The 19,531-nt window shown below is 45.1% G+C and overlaps 1 protein-coding gene across 1 annotated transcript; it reads right to left on the bottom strand.

Annotated features, from left to right (window-relative positions):
* Positions 1-4,921: 4,921 nt before the first annotated feature.
* On the bottom strand, positions 4,922-14,285 carry LOC101945902 (olfactory receptor 51G2-like). The gene has a single exon (XM_042843818.2). The coding sequence runs from the start codon at positions 10,957-10,959 to the stop codon at positions 10,024-10,026; it is 936 nt and encodes a 311-aa protein (XP_042699752.2). The 5' UTR covers positions 10,960-14,285; the 3' UTR covers positions 4,922-10,023.
* Positions 14,286-19,531: the final 5,246 nt, after the last annotated feature.

Genomic DNA, 19,531 nt, shown 5'->3' with positions numbered 1-19,531 from the left:
GAGCAATGCAGCTCTGAATTCCTGCCTTCACAATCAAGCCAGAGAATAAAACCTTTGAGAACGCTTTTGCTGATTTAGTTTCCAGGAGCAAATAAACCTGAAGGGATTTGGGAACTAGTCACTAATATTTCATGGGGTTTTCTCTCCCTCAATGCCTGGCAGGATCGGTCCCAGAGCACATGACACTTCTAGAAAAGGGACCCCTGGAGAAATCCTTACTCAGGGATAGGGGTTTAAACACTCTGAGCTCACTTTGAATGTCATATTTCTGTGGAGCTTTCACAACCCACGGTGGAGCATGGGCAGATGTAGGGGAGGGGTTCCCAAGCTACCTAGTGCTCCCTGCCCTCCAGCCCCATCACTGAGTCACCCTGACAGATGACTCCTCTGTCGCTACACAGAATGTCTGCAACTGGAAACAGCTTGCAGCCTTGTAACTTGCCAACGTACCCAGTTCCTGCTAGAAGAGGAGCCGCTGACACCAGAGATCTTCACCCTAAAGGACAAGGAGTCATCAGAGAGGTTGCATGGGCAGCAGGCAGTGTCTGTTCAGACAGGGAGGCAACTGTGTTTATGAAGCATGTCTGCACATTCCCTTGGGGGCCACTTGGCCATCAGGGAACCTCAGCTGCTTGGCTTCATGTGCACCAGCTTTAATCATGTCATGGCCAATGGAAACTGCAGGAGGCCAAATCACAGGGAATGGGTGGTGATCCTGCCCACCTGGACTGCAGCGTCAGCCTGGCTGCAAGCTCTGCTCCTGGAACCCACGCTTGTCATCACTGTTCATGTGGTTCTGATCAGTCACATGGCTACCTCGAGGACAGCCAAGTGGTAATCATGTTGCTGTCACAGATGTGATCCTGAGAATATAAGAACATAAGAATGGCCCTACTGGGTCAGACCAAAGGTCCATCTAGCCCAGTATCCTGTCTTCTGACAGTGGCCTGTGCCAGGTGCCCCAGATGGAATGAACAGAACAGGTAAACATCAAGTGATCTCTCTCCTGTCGCTCATTCCCAGCTTCTGGCAAACAGAGGCTAGGGACACCCTCCCTGCCCATCCTGGTTCATAACCATAGATGTACCTATCCTACATAAATTTATCTAGTTATTTTTTGAACCCTGTTATGGTCTTGGACTTCACAATATCCGCTCGCAAGGAGTCCCACAGGTTGACTGTGCATTGTGTGAAGAAGTACTTCCTTTTGTTTCTTTTAAACCTGCTGCCTATTAATTTCATTTGGTGACCCCTAGTTCTTGTGTTATGAGAAGTAGTAGACAACACTTGCGACATTGGCCAGTGCAGGTACTTCAGAAGGAATTAACAGAACAGGTCAATTATCGAGTGATCCATCCCCTGCGTCTCCTCCCAGATTCTGGCAGTCAGAGGTTTAGGGACACCCTGACCATCTTGGCTAATAACTATTGATGGACCTATCCTCCATGAAGTTATCTAGTTATTTTTTGGACCTGTTATAGTTTTGGATTTCCAAACATTCCTTGTTAATTCCTCAGGGTGACTGTGCATTGTGTGAAAAAGGACTTTCTTTTGTTTTTTAAACATGCTCCCTACTAACTTCACTGGGTGACCCCTGGTTCTTGTGAAGGAGTAAATAACACTTCATTATTCACTTTCTCCACAGCACTCAGGATCTTATAGACCTCTATCATATCCTCCCCATGGTGAGAAGAGCCTCGGGCAGGCTGGCTGGAACCATCTCCCTCCCACCCAGCCGCTCCACGCCTCCTCTCCTGAGACCTCAAACCACCCCATGGGAAAACCTTGTCTCTTCCCACAGATCCTCAGTTGTTTATATGTGCCATGCAGATTCCAGGGCAGCTGAGGAGGTGGTTGTGATGCTACCCCCATCTGATTATGACATAGTTATGATAGATCTTGTACAAAACATGTCTTGTGAGGAAAATTATGTGGAAAATTTCTTCTGTGGAAAAATTATGGTTTGCAGAATATGATGATCCTATTTGTGTGCATGTGTTCTTTTTGTATGTGAAGTTATGAATATTGACTATGTATCTGTATTTCAAATGTAGTTACACTAGGTGAAACCCACTAGGCAAAATGCTTCCAATCTGGACAGGTGATTGTGAAGGGCCTATTCAGGGCAATGGGCCATTATGGAAAACAATAGGCCCTTGAATAAACTTATCCCCCACCTGGTGAGCCTTCCTGAGAACCATCCTGTCATAAATATAAAGGGAAGGGTAACAACCTTCCTGTATACAGTACTATAAAATCCCTCCTGGCCAGGGGCACAAAATCCTTTTATCTGTAAAGGGTTAAAAAGCTCAGGTAACCTAGCTGGCATTTGACCAAAAGGACCAATAAGGGGACAAGATATTTCAAATCGGGGTGGGGGAAGGCTTTGTTTTTGTCTGTCCTTTGTCTGTCTGTTCTGTGGCTTGCTAGAGACATATCAAGAAAGCAAGCAATCCAACTCCATTAGAATTAGTAAATGCTAGCAAAGGAATGTGTTAACTTTTATTTTGGGTTGTGATTTTCTCTGTGCTGAGAGGAAGGTGTATTCCTGGTTTTCTCTTTGTAACTTTAAAGTTGTGCTCAGAGGGAAATCCTCTGTGTTTTGAATCTGATTGCCCTGTGAGATTATCTTCCATTCTAATTTTACAGAGGTGCTTCTTTTACCTTTTTTCTTTCTAATAAATTTCTGGGTTTTTTTAGAATCTGGCTGGTTTTTTCAGTGTCCTAAAAAAAAGCCCAGGTTGGTCTGTGCTCATCTTTTTTATTCTCAATCCTCTCCAGGGAAGGGGGTGTAGAGCTTGGGGGATATTAGGGAGCAGTAGGAACTCCAAGTGGTCGTTTCCCTGAGTTTTGTCTAATCACTTGGTGGTGGCAGCATTACCTAATCCAAGGTACAAGGGAGAATTTGTGCCTTGGGGAGTTTTTAACCTAAGCTGGTAGAAATAAGCTTAGGGGGTCTTTCATGTGGGTCCCCACATCTGTACCCTAGAGTTCATAGTGGGGAGGGAACCCTGACACCTCCGGACAACATATGCATAATGTCTGCTATGATTCAGCAGGGCAGATAAGGGCATGTGACCAGACTACATAACAGTAAACTCCATTTTGGTACCTATATTTTCCTACTATATAAGGTGGGGTGTGTCGTCATCTCTTGGCCTCACTCCCCACAAAAGAAAACTCCTGGAAACATCTGAGGAACAAAGACTGACCTGGGGGAAGTGCTAGTCCCAGGCTAAAGGAATTTCTAGCCTTCATATGAAAACTTGATGGACTGCTTCTATCATCAGTCAGGGTGAGAAACTGGTAATTCATAGCCAATCTATCTACTATGTTAGGCTTAGTTTGCATTTTTGTTTATTTGTTAGGTAATCTACTTTGATCTCTTTGCTGTCACTTATAATCACTTAAAATTCATCTTTTAGTTGTTAATAAACTTGTTTTCTGCTTTATCTTCACCAGCATGTTTTGAGTATCGTGTCTGGGGAAAATCTCAACTCTGTGTACAAAGGCTGTTGCATATCTTTCCCACATCAAGGGGAAAGTGACCTATTTTATTGAGCTGACACTGTACAGGCACCTGAAAGATGATATATGCGTCACTATGCCCCATATTTTTCATGGAAATATTGTTATAATATAATTTTGGCATAACTAAGATGTGGTTTATGCAAGTCTGAGCCCAGGCTGGAAAATGTGTCTGGCCTGTGAAAGGAATGCCTGGAGTTTTAAGCTGCAAGCGGGTGCAATTTGTCTTCAAGAAACTCTGAAACCTGCTTAAAACAACACTTAGGGTGAGAAATTACTACTTCTAGCCGGTTTCTTTAATGTATTAAGCTTACTTTGTGTGTTTGTTTTATCTGCTCAGTAATCTGCGTTGCTCTGTTTGATATCCCTTATAATCACTTCAAAACTTGAAGTTAATAAACTTGTTTTATTTTCTCTAAACCCAATTTGTGGAATTCATAACTGGTGGGAGTGGTCAAAGAGCTGTGCCTATCTTCCTCCACATTGAAGGAGGAGGCGAATTTCAATTAGCTTATGCTGTATGGTTCTCTGTGCAGCACAAGACAATACAATTTTGGGTTTACACTCCAGCGGGGGCATGCACTTGAGTGCCTGGCAATTCCTTAGCGGAAAGCCTTCCCATGCAGTACTGATTTCAGTGTCTGTGTCTTTCTGCAGCTGGTTGTGTCCCTACCCGTGTGTGTGTGCTGTAGGAGGCTTGAGGGCGTGGTTCAGTAGGACAGGGTGAGGGAGCCAAAGCTGGTGGAACAGACGGGCTTAGTGGTACCCTAGTACATCAGGTGGCACCCCGCAAGGGGGGACAACCCATCACTGTGATACAGCAAGCAGAGTCATGCACACAGCTTATTGCTTTGAGACACTGGTGGTGATTTTAAGTGAGTTTTAAGTGTGGTGGCTGGAGAACAATCAAAGTGGTTACCAGTTTGTTGTTTTCTGTTTGCTTATTTCAGGCAAGGGAAGCAGGGACAGAAAAGTAGGAAAATGAATGAAAGTGAAGTTACCAAGAAGCTAGAGCTCTGCAGGTTACAGGCAGAAGAGAGGGAGAAAGAGCACCAGAGACAGATGGAATTAATTACAGATAAAATAACAGGAAGCAGAAGAAGCCAGACAGAAAGCAGCCCACCAGAGGGCCATGGAGGAAGTAGCAGCCAGGCAAAAAGCTGCCCTGTAATTGAAAGATAAAGAAATCGAAGCCTAGAAGCAAGTCATGGAACTGCGAACCAAGGAGATGTAGGAGAGAGGAAAAGAGAGGAAGCAAGAACTGGATTCGATAGAGAGGCAGTGTTAGCGAACTTATTTCTTCTCTTTCCCACTTCCCTGGTCATTTTCGCATGAACAAAAAACAGCAAGACCCGAAGTCCGAAGGTACAAACAATCTGATGTTTATTGGGGTGAACTTTCAGCAAGCTTAAATCCAAGTATATAGTAATATTCTCAGCTATACCTTAACCAATCATTCTACTAAAATTTACCTAACCAATCCTAACATATTGTAACATAATTAGCTAACCAATTATATCACACCACCTTAATTAGTTTACACCCAGCAAAATTAATTATACAGGAGACAAAAACAATCACAGAACCAGAGACCATGCAAATAAACATAGCAAAGTGGAAACTATAATGACAAAACAATACCAAAGTGAGGATTTCACAACTACATCTATAAAGACACAAGGGTTCCCAGCTGTGTCTATTGATAAGTGAGTTCTTATCAAGCAAAAAACTATTAAACTAAATTTTCTTTTACACCGTCTAGACTCTTCCCTTTCTCTAAAGTTAGAAATCGGATTACCTTTCTAACAGTCCAAGATTGCCTTATTTCAATATAACAGTTTAAAATGTTTAAGAACGTGACCATACACTTTCCAGTTTATGGCTGCTCCCACTGCTTAGCCGAAGGCCTTAGCTTAAAAACAGAGCCTCAGACAGTCACAGTGAGAGAAGGCCCTTATGCAGATTCTTTCTTTTATACCTTTATAATTAGCTAAATGATAAACATATGCCTAAATTCTTAAAGTATAGGCCTTTACAGACAGGCCTGAATATCTATATCCTAACAGGCAGAACCATAACCACCCACCAGGGGGCTCCATTTCTCCAAAAATCCACAAATGGGAGGGGTTGTGTCCTGGATACAGCGAGATATGGGACGTTGCTGAATACTTCATCACCTTTGAGAGGCTGTGTGTGCTCCATGAGATTCGAGAGGATCAGAAGATGATCATTTTGCTTGCAAAGTTGTCTGGGATTGCTCTGGATATATTTAATAAGATTCCACTGGGTGATGCTCCAAATTATGGTTAATTCAAGGAAATGGTTTTAAAACAGTTTCAGATGACTCCTGAAACATATAGAGTAAAATTGAGAACCCTTAAGAGAGGGGCTGGGATGAGTAATGTGGCATATGTAAACCAAAGGAGAGATTTGATGGATAAGTAGGTAAGGGGGAAAGGTATTTCAAGCTTTGAAGAAATGTGTGTTCTGTTTGCTCAGAAGCATTTCCTGAATATATGTAATGATGATATGAAACGGTGCTTATGGTATAAGAGGGTAAAAATTGTTGACGAACTTGCAACTTTTGCTGATCAATTTGAACGGTTCCAAGCATCTATTTGAAACAAATCACAGGCCGAGGGGTTTAAGTTTGGTGGGAACCACGATTCCCATTTTACCCCTTGTAAGAAGGAGGGTGGATGGGAGGTTGGACACTCACTTCCCCAGTTTCACTCCTCCAAGAGCAAAAGAGCCCAGGAGGTGCTCTCGTTGTAACTCCATTGAGCACCTGAGGAATGAATGCCCTGTGCTGAGTGAGAACAGGCATCAAGTAACTCAGGGAAATACTGCTACGCAGTGCACAGACGCACCTCAGGCACTTGCCACTTATCATACACAGTTTGTAAAAGTAGCCACTGCACAGCCTGGCAAGAAGCACATAAAGGCTGTCCAAGTAAAAGGCAAAGAGCTTGCTGGGTGGAGGGATACAGGTGCAGAAATCTCTGTGGACAGGGGAGGCCTTGTTCAGGAGAAAGACATACTGCCAGGACAGATGGCAAAGCTTTTGTTAGTAGGGGTCACAAAATCCTTGTGCCTCTGGCTAAAGTGCACATGAAAACTGAGGATTTGGAAACTGAATTAACAGTTTCTGCTGTTCCCCATAACCCAACCCAAATATTATTGGGGAATGACTTTTTCAATGTGGCTCGGGCTGTCCAGGGGTCTGTCAGCAGCAAGGAGGAATTTTTTCCTGAAGCCCCAGAGGAAAAGAGTAAAGTCACAGAAACTGCTGGGGAAATGGGATCGTGTCTCTATAATTCTTCTATAGCAGTGGGAGACAGTCTGGGGTGGGTGTGATTGAGACCCATTCCTATGGCCCCTGGCTATTTAATTTGGGCGTGAACAGGGACTGGGAGTGGCTGGCTCACTACAAAAGCATTTTTCCCTCTCTTGGTATTGACACCTCCTCATCAATTATTGGGAGTGGGCAACATCCACCCTGATTGAATTGGCCTTGTCATCACTAGTTCTCCACTTGTAAGGTAACTCCCTTCTCTTCATGTGCCAGTATATTTATGCTTGTATCTGTAATTTTCACTCCATGCATTTGAAGAAGTGGTCTTTCACCCACGAAAGCTAATGCCCAAATAAATCTGTTAGTCTTAAAGGTACAACAGGACTCCTCATGGTTTTTGATAACAATGTACAAGCACATTCACAGGGATGAAATACCAGCTACTAACGGGCTCTTTAATGTAGTAGGTAAAGGTATAACAAGAACCAATGGCTGGAAACTGAGGCCAGATAAATTAAATTTGGAAATGAGGCACACATTTTGAAACATGACTGTGCTTTACCCAGTGGAACAAACTCCCAAGGGAGGTGGTGGATTCTCCTTATCCCTCCAAACAAAGACTTCATGCATTCCTGTAAAAGACGCTTTAGAGGAACACAAGTTATGTGTTAATCAAATACAAGTCATTAGGCACAATACAGGGATAACTGGGTCAAATTCTGCAGCCTGTGCTATACAGGAGGTCAGACTAGTTCAGTGGTTCTCATTCTTTTTTGATCACGCCCCCCTTCTTTGTGTCTGTAAGAGTTTACGCCCTCCTCCTCCCGCCACACTAATACATATACTGATGTATGCAGGGGCGGGGCTTCAACTGAATCAATTTATATTTCTTTGTTTTTCTCTTGAGTTTTTCTTTGGTGCATGAATGACCCAAGGACCCATTGGAATAAGAGCCAAAGCTGTGATGTTGCACTCTATATGATTTTATGAAAATATGCTTATGCTAATGAGGTTAAATATAATGTACCTGGAATATGCTTCATGCAAAAAGGTCTCTTGTAAGGTATCATTACAAAGCTTATAATATACTGAGTGTGTTCATCCTATTTGTATAAATGTACCACTCTTGTAGCTGAAACTAGAAATATGAAATATAACTCTGAGGGCCTATTGTCATTATGCAAAGTGTGGGCCATTAATGGTGGTTTGGAATCTTGATGACTCCCATCAACCAGGACAATTGACTGCAGATGGCTGTGTTTTACTTGTAAGTCTCCCTGTATATGTGTGTGCGGGCAAGTGGGTAATGAAGTCTTGCAGTGACATGTGATCATGTCACCTGAACTTGAATCCATCTTTAACCTAGTGCTTTTCCACTGAGAAGGGGGGGGGGGGAACCCAGAGAGGGACAAAGGATTCCCACCTTATGCAAAAGATATAAATGGGTGGAACAGAACAAAGGGGGCTGCAATCATGAGAAATCCCCTAGCTATCACCTGAGCTGGAACAAGGGCTGTACCAGGGAAAGGACTATGCTCAGACTAGGAAGGTGTCCAGTCTGTGAAAGAAACTTATTGAAACATCTCTCAGGGTGAAATTTTATCTGGATTCAGTTGTATTACTGTATTAGGCTTAGATGTGCATGTTTTATTTTATTTTCAGTTGTCCTAAAAAACAGGGATTTGGTCTATGCTCACTTTGTCAACCTATCGGTTGGTATATTATTCTCACCCCCACCTCAAGAAAGGGGGTGAAAGGGAGATATTTTGGGGGGGATAGGGCTCCAAGTTGCCTCTCCCTGAGTGTTTGTTTCAATCACTTAGGGGTGGCAGCAATACCATCTAAGGACAAGGAAAGGATTTGTGCCTTGGGGAAGTTGTTAACCTAAGCTGGTGGAATATAAATTTAGGGGGTCTTTCATGTGGGTCCCCACATCTGTACCCCAGAGTTCAGAGTGGGGAGGGAACCCTGACAGCCTGCGATACTTAAAACAAGATCCCCCTGTGTGGGGTCACATTAATTCAGTCTTCTCCAAAACACAGGCTCTGCTACCCTCCAGTCCCATCCTCCTCCTTTACTCAGGAGCCCCCATCACCCTGATTGCTGGGGTCAGTGTTGATTCAGGCTTTCCACACCCCCTGCTTCTCCTTTTCTCCTGAGCCCCCACCTCCTGCCCCATTTCTTCCCACTAGGCCCTGCCCCCTGCTCCTCCACTTCCCCTGAGCCTCTGCACCCCGGCCAGGCTGGAGACGGGCCATAGTAAGAGCTGCCCCAGAAGCCCAGGATGCTGTGGGGAGCCCCGGACTCTGCACCATCCCTGGGTTGAACATCCAGGGAGGTGGGAACACAGGCTGGGGGCTTCTCTCAGGACCCCTAGCCTCCTGTCCAGGGTCGATGAATGGTCTAGAGCTCCTCACAGCTGCTCTAGTTCACCTGGAGTGGGGTCATAAAGGAGACGTGGCTCCTGCATGTGTCCTGCTTTTGCCTTTTGAATAGGTGGTCACCATACAGTGAATGGACTGGGCTGGGATAGGAGATAGCTGAGACTGTGTGGGGGAGCTGAGCACCGTTTCCACCCCTGGAGCAGGATAAATGGTGGGGAGGAAGAGGGAATCTGGGCTTGCGTCTCTTGCCAGGATTCCTGTGTGTCAGACCCTCACACACACACAGCTCTGCTCTGACACAGAGGGGAGTGAGCTCAGTGGGAGTGTTGTGTGCAGGATGGGTGACTGGGCCCCATGAATAGCCCCTGTCCACAGCTGCTGCAGCGCCAATGGATCACGCAGCACCCAGAGCGCTCAGGGAGGGATGTTTAACCAGAGACGGGACAGTGACAGGCCAGGTGTAACGGGAAACAGCATCTACATCCCTTCTCTTTATTGACTCTACAGGCAGGAATTCTGAGGTTAGAGAAGCCACTGACACAGCTCTTTATGGGCCAAAATACCACCGGTCCCACAGCTCTCCACACACACAGTCACTTTGTAAATGCTGCTGCCTTCCTTCCACCAGTGCTCTAGCCTCCCTCACCAACCCCTCCCACATTGCTCCAGGCCTTAGATCCCATCAGAACCTCTCTTTTCAAAGTGGAGATCATTAGCTCATTCCAGCATGCATGTCAGGGTCTGGGATGGAATATGGAGCATGTGTTTTTCACGGCCTCTGTCAACACTGCTGGAGTTGGGTGATGAACTCACTGTTCACTTAAAGAACACCCTGATTATCCTTGCTCGCAGGTGTTTGCTTTTCACGCTGTACACGATTGGGTTTATCAGGGGAGGAACCAGCACGTAGATGTAGCCCAGGAAAATTTGAAGCAAGTGAGAAGAGCTGTTCCCGAATCTGTGTATCACAGACAAGCCGATATGTGGTAAGTAGAAGAACACGATGGCGCACAGGTGGGATACACAGGTGTTCAGGGCCCTGAGTCTCTCCGCGTGGGATGCGACACTCAGCACAGTTTTGAGGATCATCACATAGGAGAGAAAGATGAGCAATAAGTCCAACCCCACTGTTAAAAGTTTAATAGACAAACCATAGATGATGTTGACTGTGATATCAGAACAAGCCATCTTCATGACGTCCTGGTGCAGGCAGTAGGAATGGGACAGGACATTGGCTCGACAGTATCGGAACCGTTTCAGGAGAAAGGGGAGTGGGAATATTAGGACCACTGATCTTAGCACAGCCACCAGTCCCATTTTAGCTATTCTCAGTGGGGTTAAGATGGAAGCATATCTTAGTGGGTTAGAGAGCGCAATGAAGCGGTCAAAGGCCATCAAGAAGAGAACGGAGGATTCAATATATGAAAGAGAGTTGATGAAGAAGAGCTGGGAGAAACAGGCATCGAGGCTTATCTCCCTAGAGTTAAATAATAATATCCCCAGTGTTGTTGGTATGGTGGATATCGATAAGCCAAGGTCTGTGATGACCAACATGGAAAGGAAAATGAACATGGGCTCATGGAGGGTTTGATCTGTTTTTATAATGAACAGAATAACTGAATTGCCTACTATCGAAATGACATACACTAGGCAGAATGGGACAGAGATCCAGAGATGGACGTCTTCCTGCCCAGGTATCCCAGTGAGAAGGAACACTGCAGAGTTGAATTTGGTGTCATTGACTGCTGACATAATGTACTGGGCAGCTCCAAGGTGTTTTGAACTTTCCTTTCTGAAAGGAAAAAGAACAGGAGACTACATGATATTTAACAAGACATCTTTCTGCTCTCCGTGCAAGTCTAGAGGTTCCCAGGAGCTCAAGGAAGATCAGCAAAATCATAATATTGGATATATACCACTGATAGGAAGACAAGAACTTCCAGACTGGATCAGACCTGCAGTTCATCTAGCTCAGTATCCAGTGGCCAGTTCCAGATGCTTCAGAGGAAGGTGGAAGAAGCCCCACAATAGGCACCCATGAGATAACCTGCTCCCAGGGAAAATTTCTCCCTGACACCCACTAGTTAGACATATTTTATGGTGTAAATCAGGAAGAGTTTAGAGCAATTCCAAGGCTTTATTTAAAATAATCCTCACTATTGTAATTGGATTTTCTGGTTACCCATATAAACATCCAGTCCCTCTTTGAGTCCTACTAACCTCTTGGCCCCATTGATATCTTGTTGCTGGGAGTTCCGCAGCCCCCTTCAGCACTGTGTGATTTTGCAATTGTGACCTTCCCACAGACACCCATTCTGGCCCTCCACTTCTGAGTTTGGCCCATTTTATGATGACATGAATCTAAACAGATGGCCAGTTGAAAACGGTCTTTGCATCTGTGTATCCTCGATTGAAGATATTTATAAATGTGTTTCATATAATTTTCTCCACTCGTGACACTTCAAAATTATGCCACTGCCTCGTTGCAGTACATGAGATAAATTCTTATTGCCATTTTCTTAATTCAATAATACTGACTTCAACTGCGTCACTCCAGATCTACTTGTGTAAATTCAGGCAGAACTGGGTTCTATTTACTTTCCCTTACCAGATGTTCCCAGAGATATACTCTGACCCCAAGAATACCTCCAAGAGAAGCCGAAGTGTTTCCCTGGCCAAAGGTGACTGAATCCAGCGAGTCTGATCATCCTACAGACTTCTTTTCATCCTCACAGGACCTGCATCCTCTCCCCATGCAGGCATTTATAGATATTTGGAAAGTTACAAGCTAACACACAGAGTTGCTTCAGCTGGGCGTGGAAGGGGACGGTATTACAAATGGGTGAATAGTGAAAACACTAGGTTTGCACTCATATCCAGTTGAGTGTGCAAATTCCTTGAGCAATGCTCCTGTAAGAGGTGATGGGTGTAAGTTACATACAATCGCTATTACACTCCCCTTTCCTGCACCTCAGCTCTACTCTTTGCTGAAACATAGACCAGCGGCTCTGTTCTCTCAGGAATTTTTGGGAAATCTTGCACATATATTGCAGAGGGATTGTGCTCATGACTCTAAATGTAAGTGTTAGAAACAGCTACTGGTCAGTTACCAGGAGACATATACAACTAGTCACTGAAAATGATTTCACAGCATAAACCCTTTGCAAACAGTATGTGGAGCACTTCTGATATACTTTCGGAAGCAAAAGCCATTAAGCAGTAAAGTTACCACTGCTCCTTCCTTTAGAGATTCCAACAACTCTGCTGCTGGCCTTCAACATACAACAATATCACGAAAGGTTGGTTTGTAATATTGTATTACAATGAAAAGCTTTGCCATAACATTTACACATGTGTACATTAGCACACACATGTCAACCCATTCTTTCCCCTCTGATCTTCTTTCAGAAATTATTTCTCAGGTTACAGTGGGACTTAAAATGTAGCGTCTGTCATCTGGATTCCTTCAGAACCTGAAAAGACCCCAGCATCTCACCTCTCATTCAGTGGCTTGTCAGCAAACAAAAATCTAGTAGCTCCTCTGTCCCTGGGTTAATAGCTGATTGGTTCTCCTCAGGTTCCGTCCTGTCAGTCTGTAGCCTATAGCCTGAGTGGTAACAGGCATTGGGGTCAGTATATGAAATATTCATTCCCTGAGCTCTCACTCTCTAGTACATAGTAACCCCAGCACCTGTTATTCAGGCACGATGAGGGTTTGCAGGAAGTGGATTGCAGCTGTTGCTGGGAAGCTCTTCAGACAGACATGCACAGACACCACTAGGGAACTCTGAAAGCTCCCGGCCTGCCTGGGTCCCCATCAGAGTGGGAGGGTTTGGGGGTCAGAGATGTGTACAGATTGTTCTTTGAAAACCCTCTTATTCTCCCATGTTGCTTTCTTCCTCCTGTTCAGATTAAACAGTATTTTGGTTCAAGAAGGCTGGCAGGTCACTCGTCTCACCACTACTCAGAGGCTCCCAAAGGGAAGAACCACAGGCGCTGAACCCAGTGCGAACTCCTGGGCAAGCACAGTTGATTCACATTGTGCGGTAGCCCAGGGCCCAGTCTGAGGGTGGGAGGGTCGCAGGATTCCACCCTAGGAGAGGGCAGGGTTCGAGGTCTGACATCTGGCATTCGGAGACCAGAGAGGGGGCAGAGATGCTGGTAGCGCTGTAGCTCTGAGGAGATTCTAGACCCCTCAGCCAGTCAGAATATTAAAATATGCCCTATCAGACCTGTTACCCCAGAGAAATGCAGCTCTGAATTCCTGCCTTCAAAATCAAGCCAGAGAATAAAATCGCTGAAAATGCATTTGCTGATTAAATTTCCAGGATTAAATAAACCTGAGGCAATTTGCGAACTAGTCAGTGATATTCCGTGGAGTCTCTTCTCACTCAGCCCTGGTGGCATCGGGCCCAGAGCACACAGCACCTCTAGAAATGGGACCCCTTGAAAAAATTCTTTCTTGGGGCTTCAGGGATTTAAAACTCCGAGCTCACTTTGAAAGTCAGATTTCTGTGTAGCTTGAATAACCCATTGTGGAGCATGGTCATATGTAGGGGAGAGGTTCCCAAGCTACCTAGCGCTGCCTGTCCTCCAGCCCGTCACTGAGTCACCCCGACAGCCCAGCTGAGTCCTCTGCCGCTGCACAGAACATGTGCAAATGTTTCCCTTCCCTTCACATTTTAAAGCTAGTGAAACCTGCCAACGTACCCAATTCCTGCTAGATGGGGAGTCGCTGACACCAGAGGTCTTCACCCTAAAGGACAAGGAGTCATCAGAGAGGTTGCACAGGCAGTATCAGTTCAGACAGGGAGGCAACTGCCTTTATGAAGCATGTTTGCACATTCCCTTGGGGGCCACTTGACCATCAGGGAACCTCAGCTGCTTGGCTTTCTGTGCACCAGCTCTAACCCCTGTCACAACCAATGGCAAACTGGAGGAGGCCAAATCACAGGAGATGAGTGGTGATGCTGCAGGCTCTATTCCTGGACTCTGGGCTTGTCATCACTGTTTGCATGGCTCCGATTGGTAGGATTGTGAGGGTGGCCGAGTGGTAACAATGATGCTGTCACAGCTGTGATCTTGCTAAAATGAAATAAATAATAGAATAATATAGGACCCGTTTTCTACCCGACAGACCCTTTTCAGCATCAGAAACCCAGGGTGCAGGCCAGTGAAGGAGATGCCACATGGCTCTGTACATGGAAATTTCCCTCGGATAGTTCCAGGAGGGAAAGTCCCTTCCCTTCTCCCTGAGGAAAGAAAAGGGGGACCCAGGTTCCCCAAAGATATGCACAGATCTCAGTGATCCATTGCTAGCTAAGCCCCACCCACACACAACCTCTGTGCCCCCACAACTGCTCTAGGAACCTCTCCAGTTCCCTGCTAGCACAGGTTCATTAGAGATGTGCTACCCAGGGCCTGTCACAGCAGCTATTGCCCGCAGGATCTGCTGAATGGGGCATGGTGCAGAGGGCTGCCAGAGATGGGAGGGCTGGTCAGAGAAGCTGATGGGCACAAAACCCCAGCCATAGACTGGTCAGGAAATTTCTACCTTTCCATACCCAGAGTGCAGCATAGACTCCATCAGTGCCACCTTCATTTATGTTATGAGGAAGGGGGAGATGAAAACCTCCAGTTTCTCTTGGGGATCCAGGCAGCTGCAGCTGGGCAGCATCATGGCAGCTGAGCTTTCAGAGATAAATGATCCGTTTTCTATGAAAATTCACCTAAAAAAATGAGTGAAAAGGAAACATTTTTGTTTGGGTCAACATTTTTCGTGGAGGGAAATATCTCTGTTATCCAGCCTAGCTCTAGCTCAAATCATGAGTCTCTGTCCCTTGTGCTACTGGACCACACCCCTAGTTGGCAGCATTAGACCCCCCATCAGCCTTCCCCAGTGAGCAGCACCTGGACATCTGCTAGGGTGGATAGGCCAGTTCTATAAGAGAGGGAGCCCCTGGAAACGGCCTGTCAGCAGCAGCCCATCCATCAGTGGAGCAATTTAAGAATATAATAACGGCCTTATTGTGCTGGACAAATGGTTCGTCCTTCCCAGTGTCCTCTCTTCTGACAGTGGTCAGTGCAGATACTTCTGAGGGAATGAACAGAACAGGGAATTATCAAGGGATCCATCCCCTGCATCTCCTGCCAGCTTCTGGCAGTCAGAGATTTAGTGACACCCAGAACATGGGGCTGCGCTCATGACCATTTTGGATAATTGATGGACCTTTTCTCCATGAACGTATCTAATTCTTGTTTAGACCAGTTTGGCCTTCACAACGTCCCTTGGCAATGAGTCCACAGGCTGACTGTGCGTTGTGTGATAAAGTGCTTTCTTTTGTTTGTTTTACACCTTCTGCCTATTAACTTAATTGGGTGACCCCTGATTATTGTGTAGGTGAAAATAACACATCCTTATTCACTTTCTCCACACCACTCATGATTTTATAGACCTCTAACATATCCCCACTTTGTCATCCTTTTTCCAAGCTGAACTGTCCCAGTCTTTTTAATCTCTCTTCATCTGGAAGTTGCTCCATATCCCTAAACATTTTTGTTGCCCTTTCTCTGTACTTTTTCCAATTCACATATATATTTTCTGAAATGGGGGAATCAAAACAGCATGCAGTATTCAAGATGTGGGTGTACCATGGATTTATATAGAGGCAATATGATATTTTCTCTCTCGTTATTTATCTCTTTCCTAATGGTTCCCAACATGAATTGTGGATGGAGCTCCCCTTCGGGGAGGCAGGTCCCCTCGGCCCCACGCCTTCTGCCCAAAGCTCTTCCCCGACATAGCCAGAGCCCTGAACCCCTGCCCCCCATCCCGGAGAACCCAGAGCCTCCCCACCACCCATGGCTTTAGCCCTGATCTCCCCTACTAGACCTCACGGATAGAGGAGCCTTGGGCTGGACAGAGCCCCCCCAGCCATGCCACGCCTCATCTCCTGAGACCCCAATCTGCCCCACGGGGAATGTATTTCTCTTTCCAAAGAACCTGACCATTTTAAATGTGCCATGCATGTTCCAGGGCAGCTGAGGAAGCAGTTTTGACACTGCCCCCATTATTCAGCATAGTGGTATCACCATGATATGGTTACGATATCATTATAATGCATCTTGTACAAAATGTGTCTTGTGAGGCATCTATGAAAATGTTATGATTTGTGAAATATGATCATAAATATAGTATTAGCATTTTTGTATCAGAAGTTATGAATATTGACTATGTATCTGTATTTCAAATGTAGCTACACCTGGGCAAAATGCTTCCAGTCAAGATAGCTGGTTGTGAAGGGCCTATTTAGGGTAATGGGGCATTAAGGGAAACAAGAGGCCTGAGGAGAAGCTTATCCCCTACCTGGTGAACCTTCCTGAGAAAGCTCTGGACAGCCTATGGATAATGGCTGCTATGACCCAGCAGGGCATGCAAGAGCATGTGACCAGATCACATGACACCAAACTCCATTTTGGTGCCTGTATTTTTCCACTATATAACATAGGGTGTGACATCATTTCTTGGCCTCACTCCTCACAGAAGAGAACTCCTGGAAACACCCGAGGAACAAAGACTGAACCGGGGGAAGTGCTGGTCCCAGGCTTAAGGGATTTCTAGCCTGCATATGAAAACTTGGTGGACAGCATGTATCATCAATCAGGGTGAGAAATTGCTAATTTATATCCAACCTATCTAGAATGTTAGGCTTAGTTTGTGTTGAGGCTGTTGCATATCTTTCCCACATCAAGGTTAAAGTGACCTATATTAATGAGGTTATGCTGTACCGATACCTGTGCAGTGCAAGGTGGTATAATTCCTATACGCGAGCAACGGTGCAAGGCTGGATAGCTGGGAAATTGGCTGTTGTCTCCTGCCTGTCTTTGAGTGGCTTAGGCAAAGCACTCAGGAGGCTCAGTTGGGTGTATGGCATTAGCTGCTGTTGTGTTGGGTGATAACAAGGCTTGCAGAGGCTGGCTGTGTCACCAACAAAGCAGTGTAAGATTGGCCAGCCCAGCGGGAGGGTTGAAGGGCACAGCTGTTCCCAATGCCTCCCAGACTGCACCCTGGGGGTGACAACTTGTCACAGTGGGAAGTGTTACACAGCTTCCTGGGTTCATCAGTAATCTCTGTGGAGTCCCAGGGAATTACTGATGAATCCGGGAAGCTGAGTAACACATACTGCCTCCTCAGCCACACTGAAACCTACATGGCACATAATAATAAGCAAAAACTTCCCTGTGTAAACCCCACAACTGGCAGCCGGCATCCACAGCTGCACCACTGGAATCTTACCCCCTGGCCTATTACATCCACCGACTATGGTACTCAATATTCTGTTAGCTTTTTTTGAGTGCCGCTGCACAATTTTCAGAGACCATCCACAATGACTCCAAGATCTCTTTCCTGAGTGGTAACAGCTAATTTGGAAACATCCTTTTGTATGTAAAATGGGGATTAAGTTTTCCAATGTGCACTACTTTGCATTTATCAACACTGAATTTCATCTGCCATTCACCCAGTAACTGAGTTTTGTGAGATGCCTTTGTAACTCTTTAAGGCCTGCTTTGGATTTAAGTATACTGATTAATTTTGTCTCGTCTGCAAATGTTGTCATCTCACTGCTTACCCCTTTTTCCAGATCATTTATGGATATGTGGAACAGAACTGGTCCTAGTATAGATCCCTCTGGGACACGACTATTTCCATTCTGAAAACTGACCATTTATTCCTACCCTTTGTTTCCTATCTTTTAAGCAGTTACTGATCCAGGAGAGAATCTTTCCTCTTATCCCATGACTGCTTACTTTTCTTAGCAGCCTTTGGTGAGGGACTTTGTCAGAGGCTTTCTGAAAGTCGAAGTACATTATATCCTCTGGATTACCCTTGACCACATTTATGTTGACCCACTCAAAGAATTATAATAGATTAGTGAGTCATGATTTTCCCTTTTCAAAAGCCATGTTGACTTTCCCCAACAAATCATGTTCATGAATGTTTTGAAGCCATTTTTTAAAATCAGCATCACATTCGCTATTTGCCAGTATGCTGGGACAGAGGCCGATTTAAGTGATAGGTTACATACCACAGTTAGTAGTTCTTCAACATGAGTTCCTTCAGAACTCTTGGGTGAATACAATCTGGTCCTGGTGACTTTTACTGTCTCTGTGATGGATTGTCACTCCCAGGTTGCAGTCTGGGAGCCAGTCGAACCGCTGCGATCCCTAATCATTCAGCTCATCTGGCCTCTCTCAGACTGCTCTGCCAGTAACACAGCCAGCCTCTCCAGGCCCTGTTATCACCCAACAAGACAGCAGGTGGTGCTGCACACCCAACTGAGCTACCTGAGTGCTTTACCTAAGCCACTCAAGGACAAACAAGAGACAACAGCCAATTTCCCAGCTCCCCAGCCTTGCACACTTGCTGGAGTATAAACCTAGAATTATACCATCTTCCATTGCACAGGCATTAATGCAAACTCATTAATATAAGTACCATTCCCCTAGAAGTGGAAAAGATATGCAACAGCCTTTGTTTACAGAGCTGAGATTTTCCCAGACACTTCACTCCAACACACTGGTTATGATACAATATAAAACAAGTTTATTAACTACAGAAAGATAGATGTTGCATGATTATAGGTGACAGCAAACAGATCAAAGCAGGTTAACTAGCAAATAAACAAAATTTCAAATTAAGCCTAATATACTAGTTAGATAGGATTTGAAGTAGCAATTTCTCACCCTGACTGATGATACAAGCAGTCCACCAAGTTTACATATGCAGGCCAGAAATCCCTATATCCTGGGACCAGCACTTCCCTCCATCCAGTCTTTGTTCCTCAGATGTTTCCAGGAGTTCTGTTGCGTGGGGAGTGAGGTCAAGAGATGATGTCACTCACCACCTTATAAAGTTTTTCCATATGGCAAGAACCCTTTAAGGCTCAGCTAAGGTCCCGGCCCAGTTTGTGGAGAAATACAGGTACCAAAATGGAGTTCAGTGTCATGTAGTCTGATCACATGCCCATGAATGCCCTGCTAAATCACAGCAGCCATTACTCACTGAAATGTTCACTGGACGGCTAAGCTCTTCCATGGTCAATTATCTTTGTTGGTGAGCCATTAGCACTGTCTAGCGTCTTCATTTTTGTACCTGAAAGGCTAGTTGTGGGTGTTACACAGATTAAGCTAATTTGAAATACAGATACGTAGTCAATATTCATAACTTCAGGTACAAAAATGATACATGCGCACAAATAGGATAATCATATTTCGAAAACCATAACTTTTCAAATGACACCTCATAAGACATATCTTGTACCAG

The sequence above is a fragment of the Chrysemys picta genome, chromosome 1 (genome assembly GCF_011386835.1).
Source record: "Chrysemys picta bellii isolate R12L10 chromosome 1, ASM1138683v2, whole genome shotgun sequence".
In the NCBI taxonomy this organism is placed as follows: Eukaryota; Metazoa; Chordata; order Testudines; family Emydidae; genus Chrysemys; species Chrysemys picta.
The sequence above is the reverse complement of the archived record's forward strand: the minus strand, read 5'-3'. Positions and strand labels throughout refer to the sequence as shown.